A 24,765-nucleotide genomic window follows, 5' to 3' on the forward strand; every position below is an offset into this window, starting at 1 on the left:
ATTCTGGGACTAAGGAAGGTCAAATTGTATCTTAACAGACTATTTCCTCTGTTATTGTGTTTCGTTAGTCTCACCTTGGCAAGTTCATTCCAGGCAATGTTAAGGCACATTTCACAAGGGCTTTAGCATCTTCAATGTCATATTGGAAAGGTGAGGGTGGGGGGGCCTCTTGAAGTATTCTTGGGGTAGCAACTTCGTCCTGTATTCATGCATTTACAAAGCACTACAAACTGAATTCCTTTTCCATGTCCAGAGCAGGCTTTCGTTGGACCATTCTCTAGGGGCTCCTGGACCCCCATCCTTCCTCCTCCCAAGCCTCAGAAGCTGAAGTATTCTACCCATGTAACTAAGGCTACTGCAGCAGTGATCAAGTGATGAAAATAGTAGAGTTGTGTAATTTACACTTACCCATAACAGTTGTTCAAATTCTTTACTGCTGCAGTAGCTGCATTTGCCATTTCCCTTTGTTGTATATATAGTTGTAGTGGGATATAAAGTTAGCCTGAAATTAAACAAGATATGAAGAACAAAATCTAAGGTTGCAATTTTTAGTATTGCACAAGAATGTCCTGATGATTTGAAGTCACGCTGACTACTTGTATAGCTCCCTCTAAAAAGGGCTTAATATATACGCAGACAGCCAGTGTGACAGTGGATAAAAGCTTTTGGAAGCTGGAAGGTTGCTGTTTCCTTGGCATGATGCAAGCTATAGTCTGCTACAGCAGTAGGGGTAAAGGCAACTTACACAACTGTACTTTGTATAATTATGATAGTAAGACATGTATTATCTAATTACTTTTTCAATACAAAAAACACCATTATGTCTGGCTGACATTAATGTCACCATTATGAACAGAAGAATGCTGAAGAACATTTGTAGTGTAACCTTTTATGAAACTTTTATGGTTTTCAAGATGTATACTAATTTGTTTACAATTAAGCTGCAAAACTGCATTCTTAGGAATTTAGCACAAATTAAAGTTATCCAGCCAAGAAATCAGCAGGTTTCAGACGGTGTAAAATTCTACTCAGGCCATATACGAGAAAAGATTCTTTGCCCACTTACCAGCCACCAACTAAACTTACCCAAGTAGTGCATTCCTGTTTGTACTATCCTCCAGATCATCCAGTCTGGTGTTAACCAGATAAGCTACAACTTATTTCCTGTCAGCGTTTTTGTGTTTTACCCTCATTTTTACTTTTTTGGTCCAACAGCGCATATACCTTATATACATTAAGGTGTAGTGGTGTGCTCATTTGCAGTTTTCTTACATTTTATTTCCTTTCTTCTTGCATTGTCAGAATAAAAAAAAATCACTTATTAAGAAATAGCATATTGCTACCATAGTAGGGGAGAACCAGCTGAAGTAATGAAAAAAAAAAAAGGTTCCTGAGATGGAAGAGATTTAAACCATGGCATCTCAGACAACTCACATTCAGCAGTTAATTATTCAAAATGTAATGCTGCCACCTGGTGTAGAAAAGTTTTACAGCAATTCCTTCCTGAAAAAGCCTACAGTACTATTGTTTTGCATATTGTTCTTTGAGTTGTAGTTTAGTTATGAAGTTTAGGAATATGTACAGTTTAAATGTGGATATTGTTTACTAGTACTGATACAATTTCATCATTATGTGTTACTTCAAGGCCTAAATTATGGTTAACAGACCTTATGTGAATGAAACTGTTACTTCATGATTAAAACACTAAAAGTGAGGCATGTTAATTTTTTTTTTTGCATAGGTAGTATAATATCATTTTTTGACATATTTTAGTAGAGAAAAAGCTAATAATTTCATTAGGATTTGCACTTAAATTTCAATATTTCTTTGCAGCGTTCTTTAACCCTGATGGACAGAGGTTTCACCTTTCAGCTTGTAAATGATTACATCTGTGGTTTTGGTCTGCGAGACCCAAAAGTAAGTCCTGAGGCATTAAAATGACTTAATAAATAGTTCTTATTTTGCATGTTAATGCATATTAACATTTACAGTGTATAATCCTAAATATCAGAAAAATGTAATGATATGTTTTACTTTTATGTACAGGTTCTTATCGAATACAAATTTGAATTTTTACAAACTATTTGCAACCATGAGCACTACATACCTTTAAACTTACCACTGACGTTTGGAAAGATAAAATCATACAGAGTGCAAGGTATTTTGATATTACTTAGATAAGTAGGCCTTTTTATAGAACTTTGTGTAAATATTTGCTATTTCATTAGTCTATTATTTCATATAAAATAGCTGTGTGTAAAGCATTTCCTCAGTAGTAAATCTGAAATGTTTAGATATTTTTTTTTTCTTTTTTGAGTTTTGAAACAAATAACAGTTTCCATTCCAGGTCTTCTGTTACTCATTTTAGTTTGTCCAATATTCTGATGCATTCTGACTTGTTAGTATTTTCCTTTGAATAAGCATTGTGTTAGTTTGTTTTTGGTAGTTGAATTCACCCTAAGTGTCACTGATCAGATGCAAAACACAAGTCTCACATTTTTTGGTGAATTTCCTCTATTTCTGACAAAACAAAATTAGGTAATGATTATATTAATGGGCAGCTCAAGTTAAAACTGTTTGGCATTGTTACTGTCTCATTTCTGCTAAAATGTGATGGTCTAATACTTTGACTTTCCTTCCAGCACATTGACAAGTGTGCCCCCCCCCTTTCTGTATTCAGACTTCACATCTTTGTCAGCTTATTTTCATATGCACTACTCATAATTTGCTGGGTGCCATAATAAAACCAATTGTTGAATATTAGTAAATCTCATGGGACTGGTACATCTTCCTCTGCTTGTAGTACTCAGTGTTGACAGGCCTGACACAACTCAGCAGATAAACCTTTATCAGCCTCCTTCCCTTCAACCATAATTCTGTGCTCCAAAAGATCTATCTCCAAATCTTCTTTACTGTGTGTCAATGCAGTTGTATTTACCATCACTCCCAGGCTCCCACAATGCAGTTGTATTTACCATCACTCCCAGGCTCCCACAATGCAGTTATATTTACCATCACTCCCAAGCTCCCGTTTATTTCTGGAGGTGTATTTTTGCTATTTTGAGTGCATTTACCAAAGTCATATAATTCTTCACGTCTCCACTCCCAGTCGATTCTGGTTTCTTAACCCTTGACTTAAAATTTACTTTTTCTATGTATTGTTTCTATACTACTACTGCTATTTCCTCTCTGGGCCTTTTCTATGCAGCCTTTGTTAAATGCCCATTAATGTACTAATTTTGAGTGTTTTCAATAGGCAGTGCTATGTTAGTCCTAAATTTATGCTGTAATCTTGAGTTTTATTTTGCGTAGTTCAATAATCTATGATGTCTAAACATGTTCTTTAGATCTTTTTACTTGTCATAGGGCATTTCAGAATTTAAAAAAGGCATACTATATCTTCTGAATGGCTGTCTTTTCAGTTTTTTTTATTCCTTAGCTCTGATGATAATTTGAATTGATGTATACCTTAGTCCTCCTCTCCTTAGGGTACCGTTTCTCTAATTCTCATCTTCTAGTCTTCTTTTTAGATATCACTAATTTGACCATGGTTGTAGATGTTTGTATTACATGTTCCTATTACTTGCCTGACTTAGTCATGAGCTCCATATTTTTAACTGCCCAAGTTAACCAGACTTATTTCTGCATGGACTATCTCCCGAAGCTGGTTCGGGCTTTTGGGTCTGCTGTCGTTATATCTTGATCTGCCTGTTAGTCATTCTTCTTCTTTTGGCTTTTCCTGGTTAGGGGTCACCACAGCGGAACTCCGGTCCACTAATGATTGGCAGCAGATTTTTACGGTGCCGAGTTGCCAGCCCGATGCCCAACCTTCAACGAAGGCATGCCCATTTATGCATGTCTTTTGAACGCCACTCTACCGTGGAGAGGACATGTAGACTCCACACAGAAGGCACTCCAGATTCTGCTTGTTAGTCATTGCTGGAATGTTTATCAGTTAATGGAAGTTTCCTCCTGGCAAATTTCCTTTTTTAAGAAATGACTTTTCAGACTTGATAATAAATGTTTGTGCACCTTTCTGAATTGAATGTAATGGACTGCCTCAGCAGCCTGGCTTTGGTATTAATGATGGTCTTGTTAATTTTGCCTTTTGTGTATTACTTGGAATTTTTCATCTCTGCTTGACTTAGTCTCAGAAACAGTGTAGCTGTTTCTATGACTGTGTGCTCCCTTGATTAAGTTGACCTGTTACATGATACCTTTTACTGTTGTTCTGAACTAATGCAACATAGTTTCTCAATGGAACCTCCTGCCATCTTTGGTGTCAGTTGTGATATCCGTTTGTCACTCCCCAACCCATTTCTGGTTTTGTACTCAGTTGTGACCATACCTTAATCTGCCTGTTGGACTGTACAAGCATTCTTCTCAGTAAATGGAAGTTTCCTTGCAGGTTTTCTTTTTTATGAAATTTTTTTTAGACTTGATAAATGTGTAAATGTTGATATTAGCAGCTCATGTACCTTTTAGAGTTGAATGGTCCCTTCTCACCAGCCTGGTTCTGGCTTTGATGTTAGTGGTGATCTCAGATTGGTTTGCCTGTAGTACATTACTTGAATTTTTCAGTATTTTTATCTCAGTTAAAGGTTGTGTGCAGTTCTCATGGCTATGCATGTTTTGTAATTATAACTGCTACTGGAAACCTTTTATTCTTGTTCTGAGTGGAATGTGACAATTTTTCTTAATGGGCCTTTTCATAAGCCCTGTTCTGGCTTCTCTGTCAATTTTGGCAGTTTGTTTGTTGGGATCAGTACACACCTCCTACTATGTGCTTACCTTGGCTATAGCCTGAGATACATGATCCTTTCCACATTGTAATCAGTATTGAGTCCCTAGTTACCAGCCACCTCCTTTTGACTTTAACCTTGGCTTCAAAGTTGGAGGTCTCATTGGTTCCAGCTTCAGGGTTTAAACTGTCAACCTTAATACACTTTCTCATTCAAAGGGTTGCTTCAGCATCAGCAGTTTGGTAGTAACACTTCTGTGTGAAGATCACCTTTCAGAGTCCAGCTTTGTCAGCACAGTGCCATTTAGAGTCAACCTGATTGCGACCAAGGCATTTTCAGGGGTTGGGCTCTTCGGTACCAAGGTATCAGAGGCAGGCACATCAGCACCTAATGTTTTTGTCAATATCTTTTCTCCATTAACCAAACCTGGAAAGGATGCTTTTTTTCTCCAGATCAATGATGAGGTCCCTTTCTAGACTTTGCTTTGCAAGTGATGAGTGCACACTGTATCTAGCTGTTCCCTATGGAATCTTTATTTTGCTGGAGACTGAAATTGGGAATGAGCTAGTCTTTCTGCATCTTGACAACTATGGCTAGAGACCCATCTCTTATGCCCCCCTTAAAAGACCAATAAATCTTTTGTTCTTGACTCTTCTATTACTTTACTTTGCAGATGCCCTGGATCATATATTCAGTTCCTTTGGTGTCAGTTTTCTGCACTTTTTTGTACCTTTCCTCAACCAGGTGCTGTACCTGGAATCCCTTTCTAGTGAATACTACATCTAGATGTGGTCTGAGGTATTTGTTGTAATTTTTCAGCAGACTTATATTTGTTATATTTTATTATTTTATTCTGTCACTTTTTATCTAAGGGAACAGTGTATATTTTATGCTATTTTACCACTATCCATTCTTATTCCAGCTAGAGATGGGACTTATTCAAGCCTTACATTAGACTTTCCTGTGCTTGACCCCCTCTGTCTCCCCCCACCCCCATGCTGGCAGACAGGATTGAGTGTACTTTCTGCATTAGAAAAATGATTATTGCATTCATAAGCTTGTGCAGGTACTACTTTACATCTTTCTTATTTCTGTACAGTCAGGTGACTTTAAATGAGGATCTACTGTTTTCTATATCCTAGCATGTTCCTTGTGTATCCAAATCCTTCTTCCTGTTGTGAACAGATGTAGAATCTATTTTGTAGGCACTTTTCCACATTTCTGACCTTTTTGTCTGTGTCTGGACTTTCTCTTAACGTTACAATGTACTCCTGTATAGCCTCCTTGTCCACACTAGAGGTTGGGGTCTGTTGTTAGAATTTCCCTTGGGATCATATTTTTTAAGATTGTTGAATATCACATATGGTATGCATTTACACATTTAGGTTTCTGCTTATGCCATACTTTGATATTTCTTCTCTGAGACCTAGGAGTGTTTTTTTTTTTTTTTTGGAGTTTGTCAAGGTGACCCTCACTTGTATGGCTACTCCATTTCAGTGGGGGAGATGTTTGTGTCCACCTTTTGTGTTTCTGGCTTGTGTTTTATGCTTCATCAGTCTATTTGGCTACACCAGTCTTGGTCACACTGTTGTGCTATCTTGTCTGTGTTTGTAGTTATTGATGTTTTGTTTTACGTGTTCCTGTTACATGCCTGACATAGTCATGGGCACAACAATTTGTCTACCCATGTTAGTCAGACCCCCATTTTTATCTCATTACAGTTGGCTGCTCACCTGTTCCTCCATCCTGTTATTGCTTCTGACCTTTTCAGGGATATTCTGTGTTTTCAGGAACCCCCTATCCCTGAGCCAGGGCGGAACATCATTACGATGTAAACCCCGAAATCAAGACTGATGCCTGAATTTATTGCTGCTGCCTTTGTATCCATATTCCACTTGATTACTATGAATCCTCCTGCTGTTTCTTGGTATATTTTACAAGACCTGCTACCTGGTCTGCTGTAAAATACATTTACTCTTGGCTTGACTTCCACATCAAGTAAAGTGCCTGTATCAGTTGTTGCTGTCTGTGTAGCCCTATTCCTCTTAGTTTTTAAGGAATATTGTCCCTATCAGTAGTTGGTACATACCTTTATAACACTGGACTTAACTCCTTTCTTTGGAGGCCTGTACTTATGTTTTCTTTATCACAGACCCTATGTCTAGTGTTCATTTTCTGCTATATTTCTATAAACTTAAGGCTTCATGCCATCTGTGTTTTCTCTCCTCAGAGCTGAATTACCAGACTGGCTTTCTGTTTCTCTAGTACATCAATTCATGTTTGAGAAATAAGTCCTTCCTTTCAGTATCTTTGTTGGAAATATATACTAGAGATTTTTCTTCTGTTGTTTTTGCTTCAGTTCTCTTGCTATTTAACTCATCTGGATCTCTTCTGGGACCATGTCTCAAACATGTTCATTTAGTTTGCATTTCTTTTGGCTCTTTCAGCTTACTTCTGTCCAATGCAGAAACACCCTGGTTAAGTTTATATATAACCTAGATCCTTGATTGTGTATTTTATGTGCTTTGGCAGGCTACTTCCTTCCCCCCTCTGCATTCTTGAAATGAGAGAGGCTCTTCCATAGAGCTTAAGGACTAGAAGATCACGGCTCTTCCTTAAGATCTCTTTCCTCGGAATTTCTTTTCACTTGCTGCTTTTGGGGATGATCTCTAGTAACAGATATTTTAGCTTTCAGTCTGGGAAATGCTTTATTATTATTTGACAGTGGTTGTTTTCACTTACGCTCACAGGACATAAATTATTTAATTTTTTATTGCCTTAAGGGTTTTTATGGCTGTTCCTCATTTTTGAACTGACATCCTCTTCACTTTGTATTGCATAACTCCTGTACTACTGCTAATTACTAATTTTAAAGATCTGTCTGCTTTAAGGGATTCAGAAGATTTTAATTGATTAGCTGTCTGCTGCCATATGATTCTTTTCCGTACTAATGCTAATTGTTATTTTTTAAAGATCTGTCTGCTTTAAGACATTCAGAGGCTTATAGATTGATTAGCTGTCTGCTGCCATCTGATGGCTTTCCATACAGGGTTCCATTTCTGCACGTCTGTTTCATTTTCCTTGTAGATAGAGCCATCCTTGTACACTTTCTTTTTCTAGTTAATGTACTCCTTTGCTTCTAGTTTGAGGTTATATGGCATTGCAACTTTTTGATGCTGGTTTTATAGGACAGGAAGTATTTTCCTTGCTAACTTTTAAACTTCAGTGAATTAACCCTTGTAACTATGTTTTGTGCATTTATCACATTTCCTTTAGTTTGTAGCATTGTCCTTTCTGTCTCTAGGTTCAAGATAGTAAGGGACTTTACTGGAAGATTTTTCAGGTCAAGCTATACCGCCTCCCTTTTTCTTTGAAATGAGGCCATTTTCAGTTGTGGTTTTTGATCCCCAGTCTGTCTCTGCATCTGTTGGGGTGTTGGATAGCATATGCTCTATGCCTTTGAGTCGCTTGTCTGTTAACTTACCTGACTCGACTTTGTTAGTGGATTCTTCTTTTGCTGTCCTTGTACCATAAATTACTGTAGCCACATACTTCCTGAACTCATTAGCATAGCATTTGATTGTTTTTCATTGTCATGTGAATACCTTGACCTGAGGCTATTTTATAATTCTCACTTTACTTTCTGGGATATAGTTTTCCCCTCTGCCAGTCTCATTAATCCCTCTCTGGTGGTTTGGATCTTGCAGATTAGGCATCCATCTTGGCCTCTCATTTCCTGTTACTTTCTGAATGTTAGTCTCCCATTTCCAATGTAAAATATATCTATAGCTTCAGTTATTGTCCATCTGGGATGTACTTCATTAAAGGAAATCTTACAACAATCCACCCAACCAGTTATGCTTGGGAACTATGTCCTAGTGGTATTAGAAAATGGAACATTACTGTCACTTAGGAATATTATGCACTTACCACAACAAAGTATTAGTTTAAGGGTGCGCACACTTATGCAACCAACTTATTGTACATTTATTTTTTTATAATTTTCCCCCTAACAGATTTGTTTGTTTTTCAATTGAATTGTAGAGGTTATAAGTCACATTAAAGGTGGGAAAAGTGTTGAAATGATTTATTGTGGTCCCATTTATTTGTATCACAAAACCTGGCATTTTAACAGGGGTGTGTAAACTTTTTATATCCACTGTACCTCCACCACAGCCCTTCATTATCACATCAGAATGTCTTATACTGAGATTATTAAAAGTAATCACTCCCAAAATGTTCTTGAAATGACACTGGTATTGACTAGAATCATTTAACTACCTTGAATGATAAGTAGATGCAAAGAAAAGATAACTAGCATCAATAATTGTTTAAATAGCATCATTCTAGGGTGATCCAGTATGTGTCAGCAAGGCATGAGATACTTGACAAGGCAGGTTACTTCAGTAAAGATGACCTGAACCTCTCATTCCAAGGCTTTTGTATATTTGATAAAGTCCTTGTAGCCCCCAATGTCTTTTTATGCAAAGTTCAGTTGATGGACATTCCAACATAACTATTATACAGTGACTGGCTATTAATATTCAAAAATGAGCTTGCTGATTGGCCAGCCCAACCAGTGTGCCCGTTGTAAATCCAGGAATATACCAACGGGAAAAGGTCCAGTCGCCCGGACTTTTTCCCATTAGTATATCTCATAATTTTTTTTTACTTTTCTTTTTTTATTTATTTATTTTTACATTTGTTAACCGGGTTAGTCTGGCTGAGCTTTTGGCTCATTTTCAGCAGAGATGCGGGGAGAAAAGCTCCTCAGGACTAGAAACCAATTTATTAAATTTTAGTAACATAGTAGTAACAATCAGCTATAGGATCTTACAAGCAGAGACCTGGAGAGAAAAAAAGCTCCTCAGGCAATTCAATTATACAGAGTATTAACAATTGGCAGACAAGTATGTGAGTTGTTACAAACAAGGTTTAAACAATTAGCATAAGAAAATGTGACTAGTTACAATATTATTTAAGCCGCTTAGAGCAAAATGAGTTAACAGTTAGGCAGATGCTTATTTAAAGTGGGTAGGATCTAGTTGTATAGGAGTTAGAAAACAAGAAAGGAAAGTAAGAATGGCTAGTAGGAGATGTAGGGGAGGTAGAGTATAGGAACAAACAAAACAAGAAAACAGAACACCTGAAATGAACGAGGGAGATGGTGCAGACAAATATCAAAGTATAATCAGGTATGTTCTCCAAAACTAAAGAAACTTACCTAATTACCCTTTTATTTTATCTGTCCCGGCTCTCCCGAACATAAAAAAGTCTCCCGGTTTCTTTCTTTTCTTCCCAATTAAAAAAAATAAATAAGCAACGGAGATCTTCCTTTCTCCATTGCTGCCTTTGCACAGCACAGATGTAATGCGTACATGCACAGTACATCCAAAAAAGCCCCAGGATACAGAAAAGCATGGAAGGGCAGTATGGAGGCATTATACAATGACATAATTTAAGAAAAGTAAGTATTTTTTTTCTTAAATGTCATTGTATAATAGCAATAACTCACGGCTGGGTATGGATAATGTTGGATTAAACCAAGGTTAGCTTTTCACCCTCATGACCAAACCACACCAACCATGGGTAAATCTAGCATTACCCACACCAGCCGTGGGTTATTGCTTAAACATATCACTCCCAAAATTGGATTCCATTAAGTTGGCACTCCTAGCTATCAGAATTATAAACAAAGAATTGCCTAAGCTTGACACTTTCTACATTTTGAAAACACTCAAAGCCCTATCACTATACTTGGTATCCTGCAGACTGCTAAGAGGTGACCTATGTCTATCATGCAAGGCATCTTCCAAACCATGACTGATGGATTTGCTGCACATCAGCAAGTCATATGGCATCAGAAATACTCAGTTTAGGCACCTAAACCTCTTCTGCAACATCAACAGAACAGTTTGGAGGGACAGGTATATTTTGCAGAGGATACAACTTCTATGGAACTGACTTTCCATCTGCATAAAACAACGTTCATTCCTGTCTATGTTCAAGTGCAACTTAGATCTATGGATGGGAAACATAGAATTTACCTCAGGACTGTCCCCTGTACTACCAATGGACAGATGCAGGTCCTAAATCCTTTATCCCATACATGGATTCCCTCAAATTATTTATGGCATGACCCCAGTTATTTTTATTAGGGATAGTATATAATTATCAACCATGGGATGGGTAAGGCCAATCTTTAACCAAATGGGATAGGTTATTTCGAGCACAAAAGGGAAGTTAGCTAGGCTTAAAATGGCCATCAAGGGTAACTAGCCTAGTGCTTACCTATGAACCTGCGTCCAGCTAGTTACTGAGACTTGGTTTAAATGTAAGGAGACTGCTCCTTCTTTACCAAGGTTTTGCTATTTTCATGCTATCAGACCTAATGACAACTGCAGTGGAGTCTGTATTTGCCATTGAACATATTACCTCCAGTCAGGACCCTAGAGACCCACAAACTGGGCTCTTTAAATTTCAGATCTTTCTGGACAGGATTGATTATCAACTAATATCTTTGTCACATACCTGTTTTGTTCCCTGATGATCACTTAAGACTCCTTAGTGTTCTAAGTTATCTCCATATTAGCAAAAAAAAAACACTATTTTAGGTAAATTTAACTATTTTTAATATACTGGGACACCTCTACCTTTAATGTAGGACATGTCCAAAATTTCCTAGACTTTATAAGAAAAACTCCCCTGAGCAGTTGTTAAACAAACCTGTTAGAGAACACAGCATTTTCAGCCAGATTCTTACTAGGGTGTTCACCTCTTGTGCTGCTGCACTGGTATTTTCTTTTACGGGAGGACTGACAACAAACTTGTGATATTTGCCTTTAAACTCCCAAAAGTTCCTATAGTAAACGCCACTAAACGTAAGGACTACAAACGTGCCAACTTATATCAACTGTTTGATGAAATATCGTAATCTATTTATGATTGAACCACCTTAATCTAGATACAGCTGCAAGCTTCTCTAAGGAGTTCTACCTCCATTGATAAAAAGGTATAGAGCCAGTAGTCCCCACTAGAAACAGCCATCATAGGAAATCCTAAAATAAACTTTTAAAATCAAAAGAAAGAAACTCCTTAAACTGAATAGCAGATTTACAACTCCTGCACTCAAGGAAATAGCAAAAGCTTTGCAAAAAGACTGAAAAATACTTTTTGATCCACTAAAGGAGCCCATGAACTTTGGCTAGCCTGTCACGTCAAATATAATTATAAATCCTAAATCCCTGAGTCCCCCAATTATCTCTAAAAATCATTTACTAAAAGTGCTAACCAATACTTAAAATACTTTCTCCTTGGGACCTGACAATATAAGTTTGCTTAATTCTTCTTCTGGCTTTTCCCGGTTAGGGGTCACCACAGCGGATCACCTTGTCCGCACATTGAATGGCAGTGGAGTTTTACGGTGTCGAGTTGCCAGCCCGGCGCCCAACCTTCCACAGAAGGCACACTCACACGCACACCTAGGGCCAATTTAGAGTTTCCAATCCACCTGCAGCATGTCTTTGGGATGTGGGAGGAAACCGGAGTACCCGGAGGAAACCCACGCGACCACAGGGAGGACATGCAGACTCCGCACAGAAGGCACCCCAGCCGAGGATCGAACCGGAGAACCTCTTGCTGTGAGGCGGCAATGCTAACCACTGCACCACCGTGGCCGCCCTAATATAAGTTTGTTTAATTAATAGTGTTAAACATAGCCTTACAAACCTACTCCTGAAAATCTTTAATCTTAAGTTTAACTGCTGATTTTGCCCCTTACATATGGTGCACTGCAGTGGTAATGCCCCTCCATAAGTGTGGCTTTACGGCTAACTGATCCAGGTCATTACAGATCTTTCAGCCTTACAAGCTTCATCTGCAAAGCCATGAAATGTTTTATAACTGACCTCATGAACTACAATATCTAGAATATTATTAAATCTGACCCTAGCAACTGGGCTTTCAGAAGAGTAGATCCTGTCTACTGAATCCAGAAAACTTCTCGAAAAGGGTTACTGAAACTGTAAAAAATTGTCATGCAGTACCCTATTTTGACTTTGCTATGGTGTTTGGCACATACTTCTCAATTGTACAGATTTTTGCAGAATGTCCAGAGTTTTGCCTCATATTTTTGATCCATTTTTCATACAATTGTGGTTTTCTGGCAAATTATTGGCAAGTAATTAAAGACTGAAGGCAACAAATAATGGCAGACATTTGAGTTTCAGACTTCATACCCTTCATAAATATGCTACAGCAACAACTGTTATTCTATCAACTAAGTTTGTAGGAGCAATATTTAAAAAGTGTCCCTATTTTGGGGCCTTTGTCCCCCCTCCCCCCATTATTTATGGCTTTGTCCACATTTCTTGCTCTAAGAGGTTGAGAAGTATGGCACCATTCCCCATACTGGTATCCAACAGAAGCTAAATGCTTTAAAGATCACCCAGTATGTGCTACAGTGGATAGCAAACTTGCTGAAAGACAGAGCCCACACTGTGTGAATTGCAAGTGCCTCATCAGAAAGCATGAAACTGGCAAGCAACTGCCCCTTAGGGTTCAGTGCTGGGATGCTACTTTTCTGCATTTATTTCTCAAATCTCCAAGCAGAGAACCAAGACTTCTATCTAACAAACTGGGGGTTATTGTGACATCACTCACTGACACCCAAAGCTCCAGAATGCCCTCTCCTTAGTAAATTCTTGGTGTAGTAAAAAGGGGCAGTATTAGTAAAAAGGGGTTATAGTAGTAAAAAGGGGCTGTAGTAGTAAAAAGGGGCTGTAGTAATAAAAAGGGGCTATAGTAGTAAAAAGGAGCTGTAGTAGTAAAAAAGGGGCAGTAGTAATAAAAAGGGACTGTAGTAGTAAAAAGGGGCTATAGTAGTAAAAAGGGTCTGTAGTAGAATTACTTTTGGTAGACAGCTCCTTCTCTCATCATACTGTATAGACAACACACAACTACAAAAAGAAAACGTAGTTGGATGCCTAAATACTTGAGTTAATAATTCCCTTTCTTTTGACCATTCTGTAATGATGGTTGTCAGGAAATCCTTATATTTAGCACAGATAATTGTCAAAGAGGTAATCACTCACTTACACTCAGCATTGAGCAGACCCTGTTATCAAGTACAGTGCCTCCTTCAGGATTTATTTTATTAAGTACATCAAACAGTTACAGAGACCCCACATTTTCATAACCAGAAAGATTACATGTCTAAAGTCCCTGAGCTATCAAGAGAGTTTGGAAGCTCTATTGCTTAATTCAGTGTCTTATAGACTTTTGTTGAGAGATCTCTGTGTTGATTATTGTGTCATTATTGACCCAGGTGTCCTAGAATTCTTGTATCTCAGCACTTCCATTGGCTCCACCAGCACTAAAACTAGAGACATAAGTCTTCACCATCAGTAAAGTAAAACATGGTGGCGGGACAGCTTTATAGCCCAGTACCTCCCAAACCTCCAGAATAAATTTATCCTGCATGTTAAACAGTGTCGCTCACTATGTTCTTTTAAATATAACCAAAATGACTGGATGGGTATCTACATGTTTACTCTGGGGTTGACTGGTATGGCCCTCTTGGAGAAAGGGGTCATGGTCTATGTGAGGGTACTAGTAAGGACTAAATGGTTATATATGGCTTATAACATTGGTATATCTAAGAGTCAAGGTCTTCAGGTTAAGGTTCTGACACTGTTATTTTACCAGAAATCTTATAATGGATAGATGAGATAGTGCAAACTTGATCAAAAATCGACATTCCTCAGCTTTTGCTGCTGACCTTGGAACACATTGCTCTTGCTGTAGCTGCAGGGGCCTTAGATTTGATTTTAATAAGTCTAAGCATGCAGAGGGATGGGTTTCTTCAGCAAGAAAAGTTGCATTTTTTGAAAGCCTTGGGGAAAAAATCATTTGTTTCATTAAGCTGACATTTGAATAAAACAGGTTTTGCAGGCTGATATGGGTCTTTGTGTCCTGTCATTACATGAATCTATTTGACATTATTTTGGATGAAATGGTTTGAGCTCTTAGTCATACCTGAAAAGGTGCTCTCACTGATATTTGTTTGTTTCCTCACAGTAACAAGGAAAGAAACCTTCAAAAATATTCACCAGTATAACAGGAAGTTGCTATGGCAGTATATTTTTAGCCAAGGAGTTTTGTAGGCTGTAATCACATACTTCATTGTTCTTTAGAAGCAGTCATTGGTTAGTGTACAATATGAAGCTTTCTTCTCTTTGCTGCATTTGTTTGTCATGGTTTCATTACATGCATGACAGCTGCCATTTTGCATTTTGATCTCAGAAATCAGCTACATACCTCTTGGATTGCAAAGCTCATTGTTAAAGAAGATCAGGCAGTGGTGCAGAGCATGTATAAAGGCTGTCTTTGGCAACTTAGCAAGAAACTTGCATTAACAGTACATGGCCTTCTCTAGATATTTGCCATTGGCTTGTATCGTAAGGGGGGGGGGTCTGTCTTACTCCATGGTAAAGTTGCTATTCCAGAAGATATAACAAGTCAGTGAAACAGGGACAGCATTTGGGCCATAATACTCTTCAAGATGACTTTTTTCTGTAATAAAACAGAATGGTATGCATTGGATACCAATCTTTTTATGGCCCAGTCACTCCACTTGACCATCTACCTCATTTCTCCCCATCTCTTCTAATGATCCCTTTCATTTCCCACAATGAACTCCATGGAGACCATTCAGACATTCTCCAGGTTGAACGCTAGGTGGGCTAGGACCAGAACCTTCCATCCATGTGGTAGGGAGTAGGTATTGTATGTCCTATCATCCCTGTGCAGGGCCCTATGTATCTGAGAGAAACTTGTGGTCTCTCAGTGTATAGTTCATCCCTTTGTGTGTGACATACCCAAAGCCTTTTTTCTTTACAGACAGCACCTCAGTGTAACCCTAGTGTACACCAGTAGGTCTACCATGGACAGTGTACTTGGTTGCACACACAATCATCCATCCCTCCAAGGAAAGGCAAGTTGGATCCACCAGTTCACTCCTCTCTTCTACCTTGCCAGGTCCAGCAAACACCCGAACCACTAATTGAACTCTGATCACCTGGGTCATACTCAGGGCTTTATCCCTCTATATCAGTGGAGTTCACTATACTTGTATAAATGGAGTAAAAATGGTTTGTTCCAGTACATACCTAATGCTAAATGTCAGGTTTTGCCTCCCGCTCAAATTGTATTCTAACAAAAACAGCAAAATAAAGATGATCTAATTGTTTTATTTGCAAGTCAAATGAACCAGTTTTTTTAAGTCTAAATGTCATTGTTTGCTTCATGCTGTAACAGTGATAACCAAATGAAGAAAAAAAAAATATATATATATATATATATATATATATATATATATATATATATATATATATATATTTTTTTTTTTTTTGTTGTTTAATTGCGTCTTAACATGCATGGCACTACTCAATATGGAAGCCTAACTCATCTGTTTATTTTTGGGTTTAATTAAGCTTCCCAGTGTTTTCTGAAATGCATACCAAGTACATTTCCATGAGCCTATGAACATCAGCAGGACTTCTACTGATCAAGTGGGCATATTAAACTGTGTTCCTGGATCATATTGTCTTTATTGGTCTTCAAATTTTGTGCTGAAATAAGAACTTCTAATACAAGCTTTTCTGTAGCTGACAGCTTCATATAGCTTGTGTTTAACTAACTGCTGAAACTTGCAATAAAGTTGAATGCTTATAAGTGGCTTTTGCGTGGTCACAGCTGTCAACTGTTGAGAGAACATGAAGCCACGCTAATCATAAGCCTGACCTGGGTTTTATTATAGTCACATCTCACTTTAAGACTAACAACCCAGTCTCAGAAAGTTATCTGCAATAATTTCATCAAGAGAGCTGTTCTCGTTCAGATCATCCGGCTGATAGTGTTCTGTGTTAACTTATGCCCTGGGATGTTTGGATGTGATTTAAGGTTATTTACATAAAGAATTAAACACCATCACTCATATTCTGATTGTTATTATCTTGCTACTGATTCTTGAGATAGATGTCCAGTTTGTTAAGTAAAAGAAAAACAGATAATAACTAAATCACCTGCAGCTTATTGGTGACATTGAAAAAAATCTGTTCGTTTTAGACATCAGGATACACAAGCCAGAAATCCTAATGCAAACGTAAAGCATTTTAGCAAAAAGAACACTGATTAAAACTCTGTAGGGTCTGTAAGATTAGAGATTATCAAATATGATTCAGTTTTAATTGAAAAATGTTCTCAGTATTCCTGCAACATGAGTTTTTTTTTTACCTTACTGATAAAATCTGTAAAGACTCTCTCTGCCTGAGTGCAAAAGAAGAATTTAGCTTAGTGGCAAGAAGACCAAAGGAAAATATAAATAGGTATGGAACAACAAACTAGTATGGAAATAAATGATTTAAATGTGTTTATTGACATTTGATTACTGGGAAATTCCGACTGGGTAGGAGCCCATTTTAGTATTATAAAACAACTTAAGAAGAATAATTTTACAGTCTTTAAAACTAATACAAAAATACAGTTTAAATAATCATATGAAATTAGCCATAATATGAATACATTGCTTAAAAATAAGTACAATTATATGACAATGATTCAATAATTAGAGAAATTTTAGCCTGTTTATATAGAAATTAAAGGTAAGTTAGTATAATACAAACAGGAATTGCAATACACAGTGCGAGAAAGGCAGTCTTATGGTATATTTAGAGAGAAAGCCAGAGAAGAGAAATTGACTGAAGTAAGGAAGTGAGTGAAGATGGGAGAGTAAGAAGATGTAAGGCATGAATAAGTATTTGTTCACATTTAGTTTATCCTGGAGTTGAGCAAGGACAGAGCCATCTTTTGGCTAGGAAGTCTTTCAGAATGGATGGGAGGGAGGGTATTGACCTGATGGATAGGGATAAGGAGTTCCAGGCCTTTGCAACATGGTACAAGTACAGACAATGCCCAGCAGATTTGTTAGGTTTGTGGATAGACAGGAGGTTTTGGTCACTGGATTGTAATGTCTGACTAGGAACATAGACGTATAGAGTGTTATTTATTACTGGACAAGCAGATGGATTCTAGATAATTTTATAGGTAGTAAGAAGCTGTGTGTATGTTAGTTGCTGGGGAAATTCTAACCGATTTCGGCTCTTTAGTGCTAAACAGTAGTGGGTTTTGAAAGGGATATTTGCTGCAAATTTAGGAACTTTGTTCTAGCATTGTTCAAGTTTTGATTTTTGTGATGCCTGAAGGTTAGTAAGGATGGGAGTCCCATAAAGAATTGTGGGGAGGAGATAAGTAGAGGCAAGTGTAGCTTTAGTTGTGTTTGTGAGAGAGTTTTTACTCTGTAAAGCATCCCTAGCTTTTGTGGGGTTTTCTTATGGAATTTTGTATATGCAGGTCCAATTTAAGATTATCATCCACTACCATACATAATTGTTATGAGAAGTGACTTCAATACTTCAATGTTTGTATTATCAGGAGAGAGGATTTTGAATTTTGTTTTTTCATGGGAGAGGGAGTTGGGGAAAAAAGTAGTACTTTTTTAGGGTTGAGCATCATGAGTTGTGGGTTACAAAGCCTTGTTTCAGTTGCTGTTGTAGCTTCCCTAGTAATTTTTGGAGGTGTGCCCCATTGGCAAATGTGCAAATGAGTATGGTGTCACCTGTGTACTGTATTAGGGAGGTCTGTTATGTGGCTTGGGCATTGATGAGAACATTAGAGGAGGAGACCAAGGACAGAGCCTCGTGGTAGACCAGTGGTGACTGGGAGGCATGGAGAGAGGGTAGAATACCATTTTACTGACTGATACCCATTGGATAGGTAGCTTTGAGCCATATAATTGTGGGCTGAGAGTGGGACCTAATGAGGACATTCAAAGTAGAAGTTTGCTTGAACCAACTTTGTCAAAGGCTTTAGACAAATCTAGAAATAAAGAGGGGACAAGTTTGCCATTATCAATAACTTTATCGACAGCATGCATATAGGTTAGAAGTGCAGTGTTAGCATAATGGGAATGATGGAAACCATCTTGTGAGGTGGATACAAGTTCTTCCTGCAGGAAATAGTGTAGCAAGATTTTGAATATTTGAGCATTCGGGGGGGGGGGGGTAAATTGCTGTAGGTCTAAAGTCAGTAATTGTCTGTTGAGTTTCCTCCTTTGTGCAGAGGGATAATATGTGCCTTTTTCCAGAGAGAGGGAACGTGGGATTCCTTCACTGGCCTGTTTATAAGGATTGAGACAAGGTAGGCAATGCTATTGACTGCTATTTTAAGGTGATTAAGTAACCACATTAACAGACGAGGAGATTAAATAACCTTAAATGATGCCCTGGGCATGCTGCTAGTACATGCAAAGGGGTAAGACAGATATCAAGAGGAAAGTATTGATTTTAGGAGATTCTCTTTTGAAATGGATTAAGAGCATCATTCCCAGAATTAACACAGGATTAGTCCATGCTTCCTGTCTATGAAGTTGTAGGTTGTGTGACATTCATCTTCTCTTTCCAGCTTTTCCCATTGGGGTCCCCACAGCAGAACAACAGTCTGCAAATAATTGGCAGTGGAATTTTTACAGTGTTGAGTTGCCAGCCCAGTGCCCAACCTTCCACAGAAAGGCATTTAGAAGTTAGTAGGTCAAAATAATTTAAGGTACAGTGAGACTGTTGTAATAACAGGAAATGATGTGAAGTATAAGAACATGAAGGCCATAGCTCTGGACATAGAAGAGATTATTTCTATCTGTCATGAAAAAAAGTTAGTGTCGTTATCACTGACATGTTTCCAGCACCTAAATTAAATGTCGGTCCAAAAACAAAGGTGATCACTATGTATAGTGCTCTGACAAGACAGGAGGGTACTTAAGGCTTTTTGTTCCATGGTAGAATCACTGGGGGCTAGACTGGGGTATGTAACACACAAAGGCATGGACTATACACTGAGAGCCCTCTACAAGCTTCTCCAAGATGCATATGGCCATGCACAGGGATGATAGGGCATATACAAAAAAAAAGTGTATATGTATATATATATATATATATATATATATATATATATATACACACACACACACACACACACACACACACACACACACACACACACACACACACATATATATATATATATTTTTTAGTAACATTTTTTGACAAAAAAAATCAGTTTTTGCAAGTGATAAGACCCACTTGAGCTTTTTGTGGAATATCATTTTAGTGTAAAAGTTAACTACAGCTGTAAAATGTTTTTGGAGGTATGTCTAATCAGAAAGTATAAAGAAAAGAAAAACATGTATAAGGATATATTAAACTTCGTCCTAACAAATGCAAGAAACTTAAATAATAAGATGATAGAATTGATTTCTACTTTTCATGAGACAGGAGCTCATGTCGGTGTCATTACTGGATGGTATGCCAATATATGTTGTGCAAAACCTTTCACCTGTTTTAGTAATAAATGCTTTCAGAAATAGTTGCAGTAAAAATATTAAATGTATGATGCCCCTCAAAAAAAAATGCATTATTTATGCAGAAACTGAAACGTGCTGTTTATTGGTCTCAAAACTATTACAAGAGACCTTAATATGCCATGTGAAAACTGAGGTACCTTCAGTCCTTTAAACGCATGAAATTCTTGGACTCTTATTCGTTAATAACTTAAAACAACGTATTTATCTTAATACAAGGAACAGCAACATAAGGATGGTATTCTTCCAAGAAATTAAACCAACCTTATTGACTTAACATGTTGTGATCCAGTTAGAAATTCTGATCACAAAGTCATTTCTTGGTCTGTTGATGATATGAATTATTTTATCACATCATTTACAGCACAAATTAGACAGTTCTACAAAAGATACTACAGTGAAGTAAACAGAGCTAGTGAACTGGAACCGGAAGAATGAAATGGATATCACAGACGGTTATGACTGGGTTGCTGACCAGAACCTGCTTATTATGTGTTTGAGACATGGATGTTAAGAAATTCACCTTGAGAGTGAAACTTCAGAGGTGAATCTTGGCATCTGTGTCGAGAACACATAATTAAGAGTTATGATCGGAAACCTAATCGTAATTCTTTGTAGTGTCTGCTCCAAGTACTACTATTTACAGGAAAAATAGCACTAGGTGTTCTGTTGGCTTTAGCGAGTGCTGTCAGCATTACAGTGTAAATCAGTTTCTTACATTTGTAATCTCCTTCCATGCCTGTCAACACCAGATTTTTGCAGAATGTCCAGATTATTGCTTCATATGTTTGGTCTGTTCCTTATAACTTTGTTGTTTTCAGGCAAATCATTGAGGACTGAAGTCATTAAATAATGACACACATTTGAGTTTCAGACTTCATATCCTTCAGAAAACACAGGCAAACACAAATCCTGTTATTCAATCAACTTTCTAAATTCGTAAGAGAATGTCAGGGATCTGCTACTGGCACAGACAGCCGGGAGAAAGAAATGTCATTTGCTGATCAGTATTGGCAGATGAGTCCCTAGCACAAGACCCAACCATAACAAGTTAAGCAAGGGGTGCTTAACATTTGTTAAGACTGGGTCCTGCACTATAGTAGTGCTTAACTGATTTGTCTTTTTCTGGAAATCAGAGCATAAACACAGCCTTCTATGTAATAAAAGACTGTTGAGTACTATTGGGGTCTGTTTAAGGGTAAGCTAAAGTTATAACAGATTGTATTCCTCAGGTTTCTGCAACAAAATTGGCAGTAGAAAATAGCTCTGTGGTGAAATGATAACCTTGAAAATGATATAAAAAGAAAAGACACTTAACAAAATAATTAAATATTTTCTATCAGAAAGGAATAATAGTTCTTGTAAAAACACTCTCACTAAATATAAAAGGGAGGTAAAGAAGGCATACATTTGATATAAAAATAGGGTGGTAAAAGTACAATTGAAAAAAAAAGCAAATATATGAGGGACTGGAAAATACCATATATTTCAGTATATGAGTTAAAGCAGATGTTAACCAAACTCCAATCAAAATTAAATTATGTAGATTTTGAAGAATATGCCTACCTCAAAAGATTTTGCCACTGATTTATGGAAAAGGGCTATTAAACTACACATTTCTAATGGAATTACTACTAGTACTACCGTGCCATCAAATTTTGGGCCAGTTATTTTAATATGCAAAGCAAACAAAACATTTGTTTAAGCTTAGTAAAAGTTGCTTAGACCCAAGACAGTGCTACTGACAGTCACTCCAGAAATCTGCCCAGGTTCCTGTAGTCACGTGTATCTCTTGTACTAAATTCTCTGTCCTCCATTACAGGCTGAAAGTAATCACTACACATTGCATTTTAAGCTTGCGTATCCAGGTAGACTTGCTTCTAGATTAGTTATTCTGCAAAAATATCTCCAAAGTCCTGGAGTTTAGCATATGCTGATGTCAGGAATGAATGTAGCTTCATGAGATGTTTTAGCCACAGCATATAAATGCAACTGTATCCCTGTAGCCGTATTAATGCTTGACCTGTCAGTTTTCATTCATTTATAAAATAAATGTTCTTATCTTTGTAACTATATTCATGTTTAGACTATTTTATTGCTCATGTACTGATCAAAATGAATATATAAATGTAGCAATGGTATTTGTGTCTTAGCTCCAGACCATGCCTGAAAAGGGTGTTTGGGTCAGTCCACTAACTAGGTTGACAAACAGAGCAACAGATAAATAGAATAAGCAGGTTTAGGGTTTCAAATCCCAGTACAGTAGACATCAGAATGTGTCTGTAATGTGCAGTATGGGTTCTTAATGGGTGGAGCATTGCAACATCACTACTGATGACATAAGGTTGGTTGTGCTAGCGAGTTTATGTGCACCACAGGGCCACCATAACCAGTGATCCTTTTCATACAGTAAAAAGTGCTTTTATCGGTTTGATTTTCAGCACATATAGTGATATTTCACAGGTATGTAAGTTGAGCGACACATCGACAGAGAAAGCATATTGGTCAGGTAATATACATTTGCATTAACAGGCAATATGTTATCTGGTGTTATTTATTTAGGTGGGTCTGTACTACATGCAGTTGTGCTGCTCCTTTTTTTCTTGGTCTTCAATGCCCCCCTTCCACTGACTGGCATCCTTCCTTATAGACTAATTCATTCCCTTTCTGGAGAAGTAGAGATGTTCTGCTGTAAGTCTTCCAACAGGAACACCCCCTCCCCTCTGTTTAGGGAAAGTTAATCTTTTTGGTTCCTTTTAATGGGGAGATACAAAGAGTGCATTATAGTTTTCAGTTATTTAGTTCTTCTTAGTGGCTTTATAAAATATTGGAAGCATTCATAAGAATATCTTTTAGTACTGTTTTTTCAAAAGTTGATATTGAGGGATTAATGGGAGGCAGAAATGTAGACTGCTTGAATTTAATGCCTGTTGGACCACATTTGTTTATGGTCTCTGTCCCTGATAAGAGTATGATGATCATATATGTTGTTTTGAGGGCAGGCAGTTTAGGGATGAAGGGCCAATAAATCCTAAATGGGATGCAGTGTAAGTGTGATGTCGGGCTCATCATCATGCAGAATGATGCACCGACTCAAGTCCCCCTTTCCCTTCTGAATGAATGGTAACCTGTTACACAACCAGGGAATGCTCAATGGTCTCCACCAGGGAGCATCTTGCTGCAAGTTGAAACATTAAATGTTCTTCTCATCCTGGCTCCTCCGCTATCCAAACCATTAATTAAACTTGGGTCATCTTAGTTACAGAAAGGACTCCATCCCTGTTTGCTATGGAGTTGTAGTACTGTTTCTGAATCGTGGACTAAACTGGGAGGGGTCATATGCAAGTGTACATCATGTACACAGTATTGTGGCTTTACAATGGTGTTATAACATGTACAGGAACTTAGCCCACTCTATCCGTGTGTTTATGAACTGTAGATGAGGTTGGTATGTGCTTTTCATTCATACCAGTCCTACTGCAGGTGACAGTTTTTAGTAATTCATTTTATAGAAATTCATGTTTTTTTTCCTACCTTTTGTAATATACAAAATGAGCAACTTTAAAACAAAAGATAATTTCATGATACTATGACTAAAGGAAAAAAGTTGCTGTACATACAATTATTTACAAAATGAGTGAATTTTTTTTTTTTACAAATAAGGTATGGACATCTAATTAAAGTTAGTCACTTGCCCAAACCTACAGTAAAACACAGCCTAAACAAAAAAAAAAAAACACTCCCTGGAAACTTTCTTTACCCTAGAGAATGCTCATGTCTGTGCAGTCTCTGAGATGTGGTTTAAAGCCTGAGACAGCACGCCAATAGTGCAGGGTTATAATGCCTTCCACAAGTTCAACACATTTAGACCAGTTACTTCACAGGCACAGACTAAAGGTGGAGGTGTCTCTGTTTACATAAAAAATAAATATACTTCAAGGATGGTCAAACAGGACAATGCACTTGAGCTTCTCCATGTTCAAATCACCATAGGTAAAATCCAATACCACTTCCTTGCAAGCTATTGGTCCCCCTCTATGACCCAGGAAACCCATACCATGTATTTAAACTTATTAGAAACACTAACCATCCAACCTAATACCATATTCATGGGTGACTTTAATTACCCCACTATTTACTGGGAATCCTATATAACATCAAACGTACATGCACAGAGATTTCTGGATTTTGTCAACACAAACTCCCTGGGCCAGATAATCAGTACACCAGCCAGGAGTGTAACCATACCGAATCTGGTCCTCACTAATATTAGGGGAGTGCTGCACACCACCTACTGTAATGCCTTTCCTGGTAAGGTCAACTACAAAATAGTCTACTTTGAAGTAAAAATAAAACATGGACCCCCAGCTAAAGCGGGAATATTCAGGAACTGTTTTAAGGCTAACCTTCTGGTATTAAGTGAGAACCTGGCAACATTTCAACCCTTATAAACCCCGACAACACTTCTGTCTATGCAGAACTTTCACAGAAACCCTGTACAAGCATGCTAATAGCTGCATAGAGGCAGTTGTATCCGCCAGGAAGAAGTAC

General features: G+C 37.7%; 1 protein-coding gene across 1 annotated transcript in view; it reads left to right on the forward strand.

Moving 5' to 3' along the window:
• Positions 1-24,765, forward strand: part of DOCK11 (dedicator of cytokinesis 11) — a 1,858,863-nt gene that overhangs the window by 812,300 nt on the left and 1,021,798 nt on the right. The window contains exons 29-30 of the mRNA XM_044057487.1: positions 1,834-1,917; positions 2,047-2,158. Of these exons, the coding sequence (XP_043913422.1) occupies positions 1,834-1,917; positions 2,047-2,158 (196 nt within the window). The remainder of the gene's footprint in view (positions 1-1,833; positions 1,918-2,046; positions 2,159-24,765) is intronic.

Source organism: Protopterus annectens, chromosome 15.part0 (genome assembly GCF_019279795.1).
Source record: "Protopterus annectens isolate FY-2018-M chromosome 15.part0, PAN1.0, whole genome shotgun sequence".
NCBI lineage: Eukaryota > Metazoa > Chordata > Ceratodontiformes > Protopteridae > Protopterus > Protopterus annectens.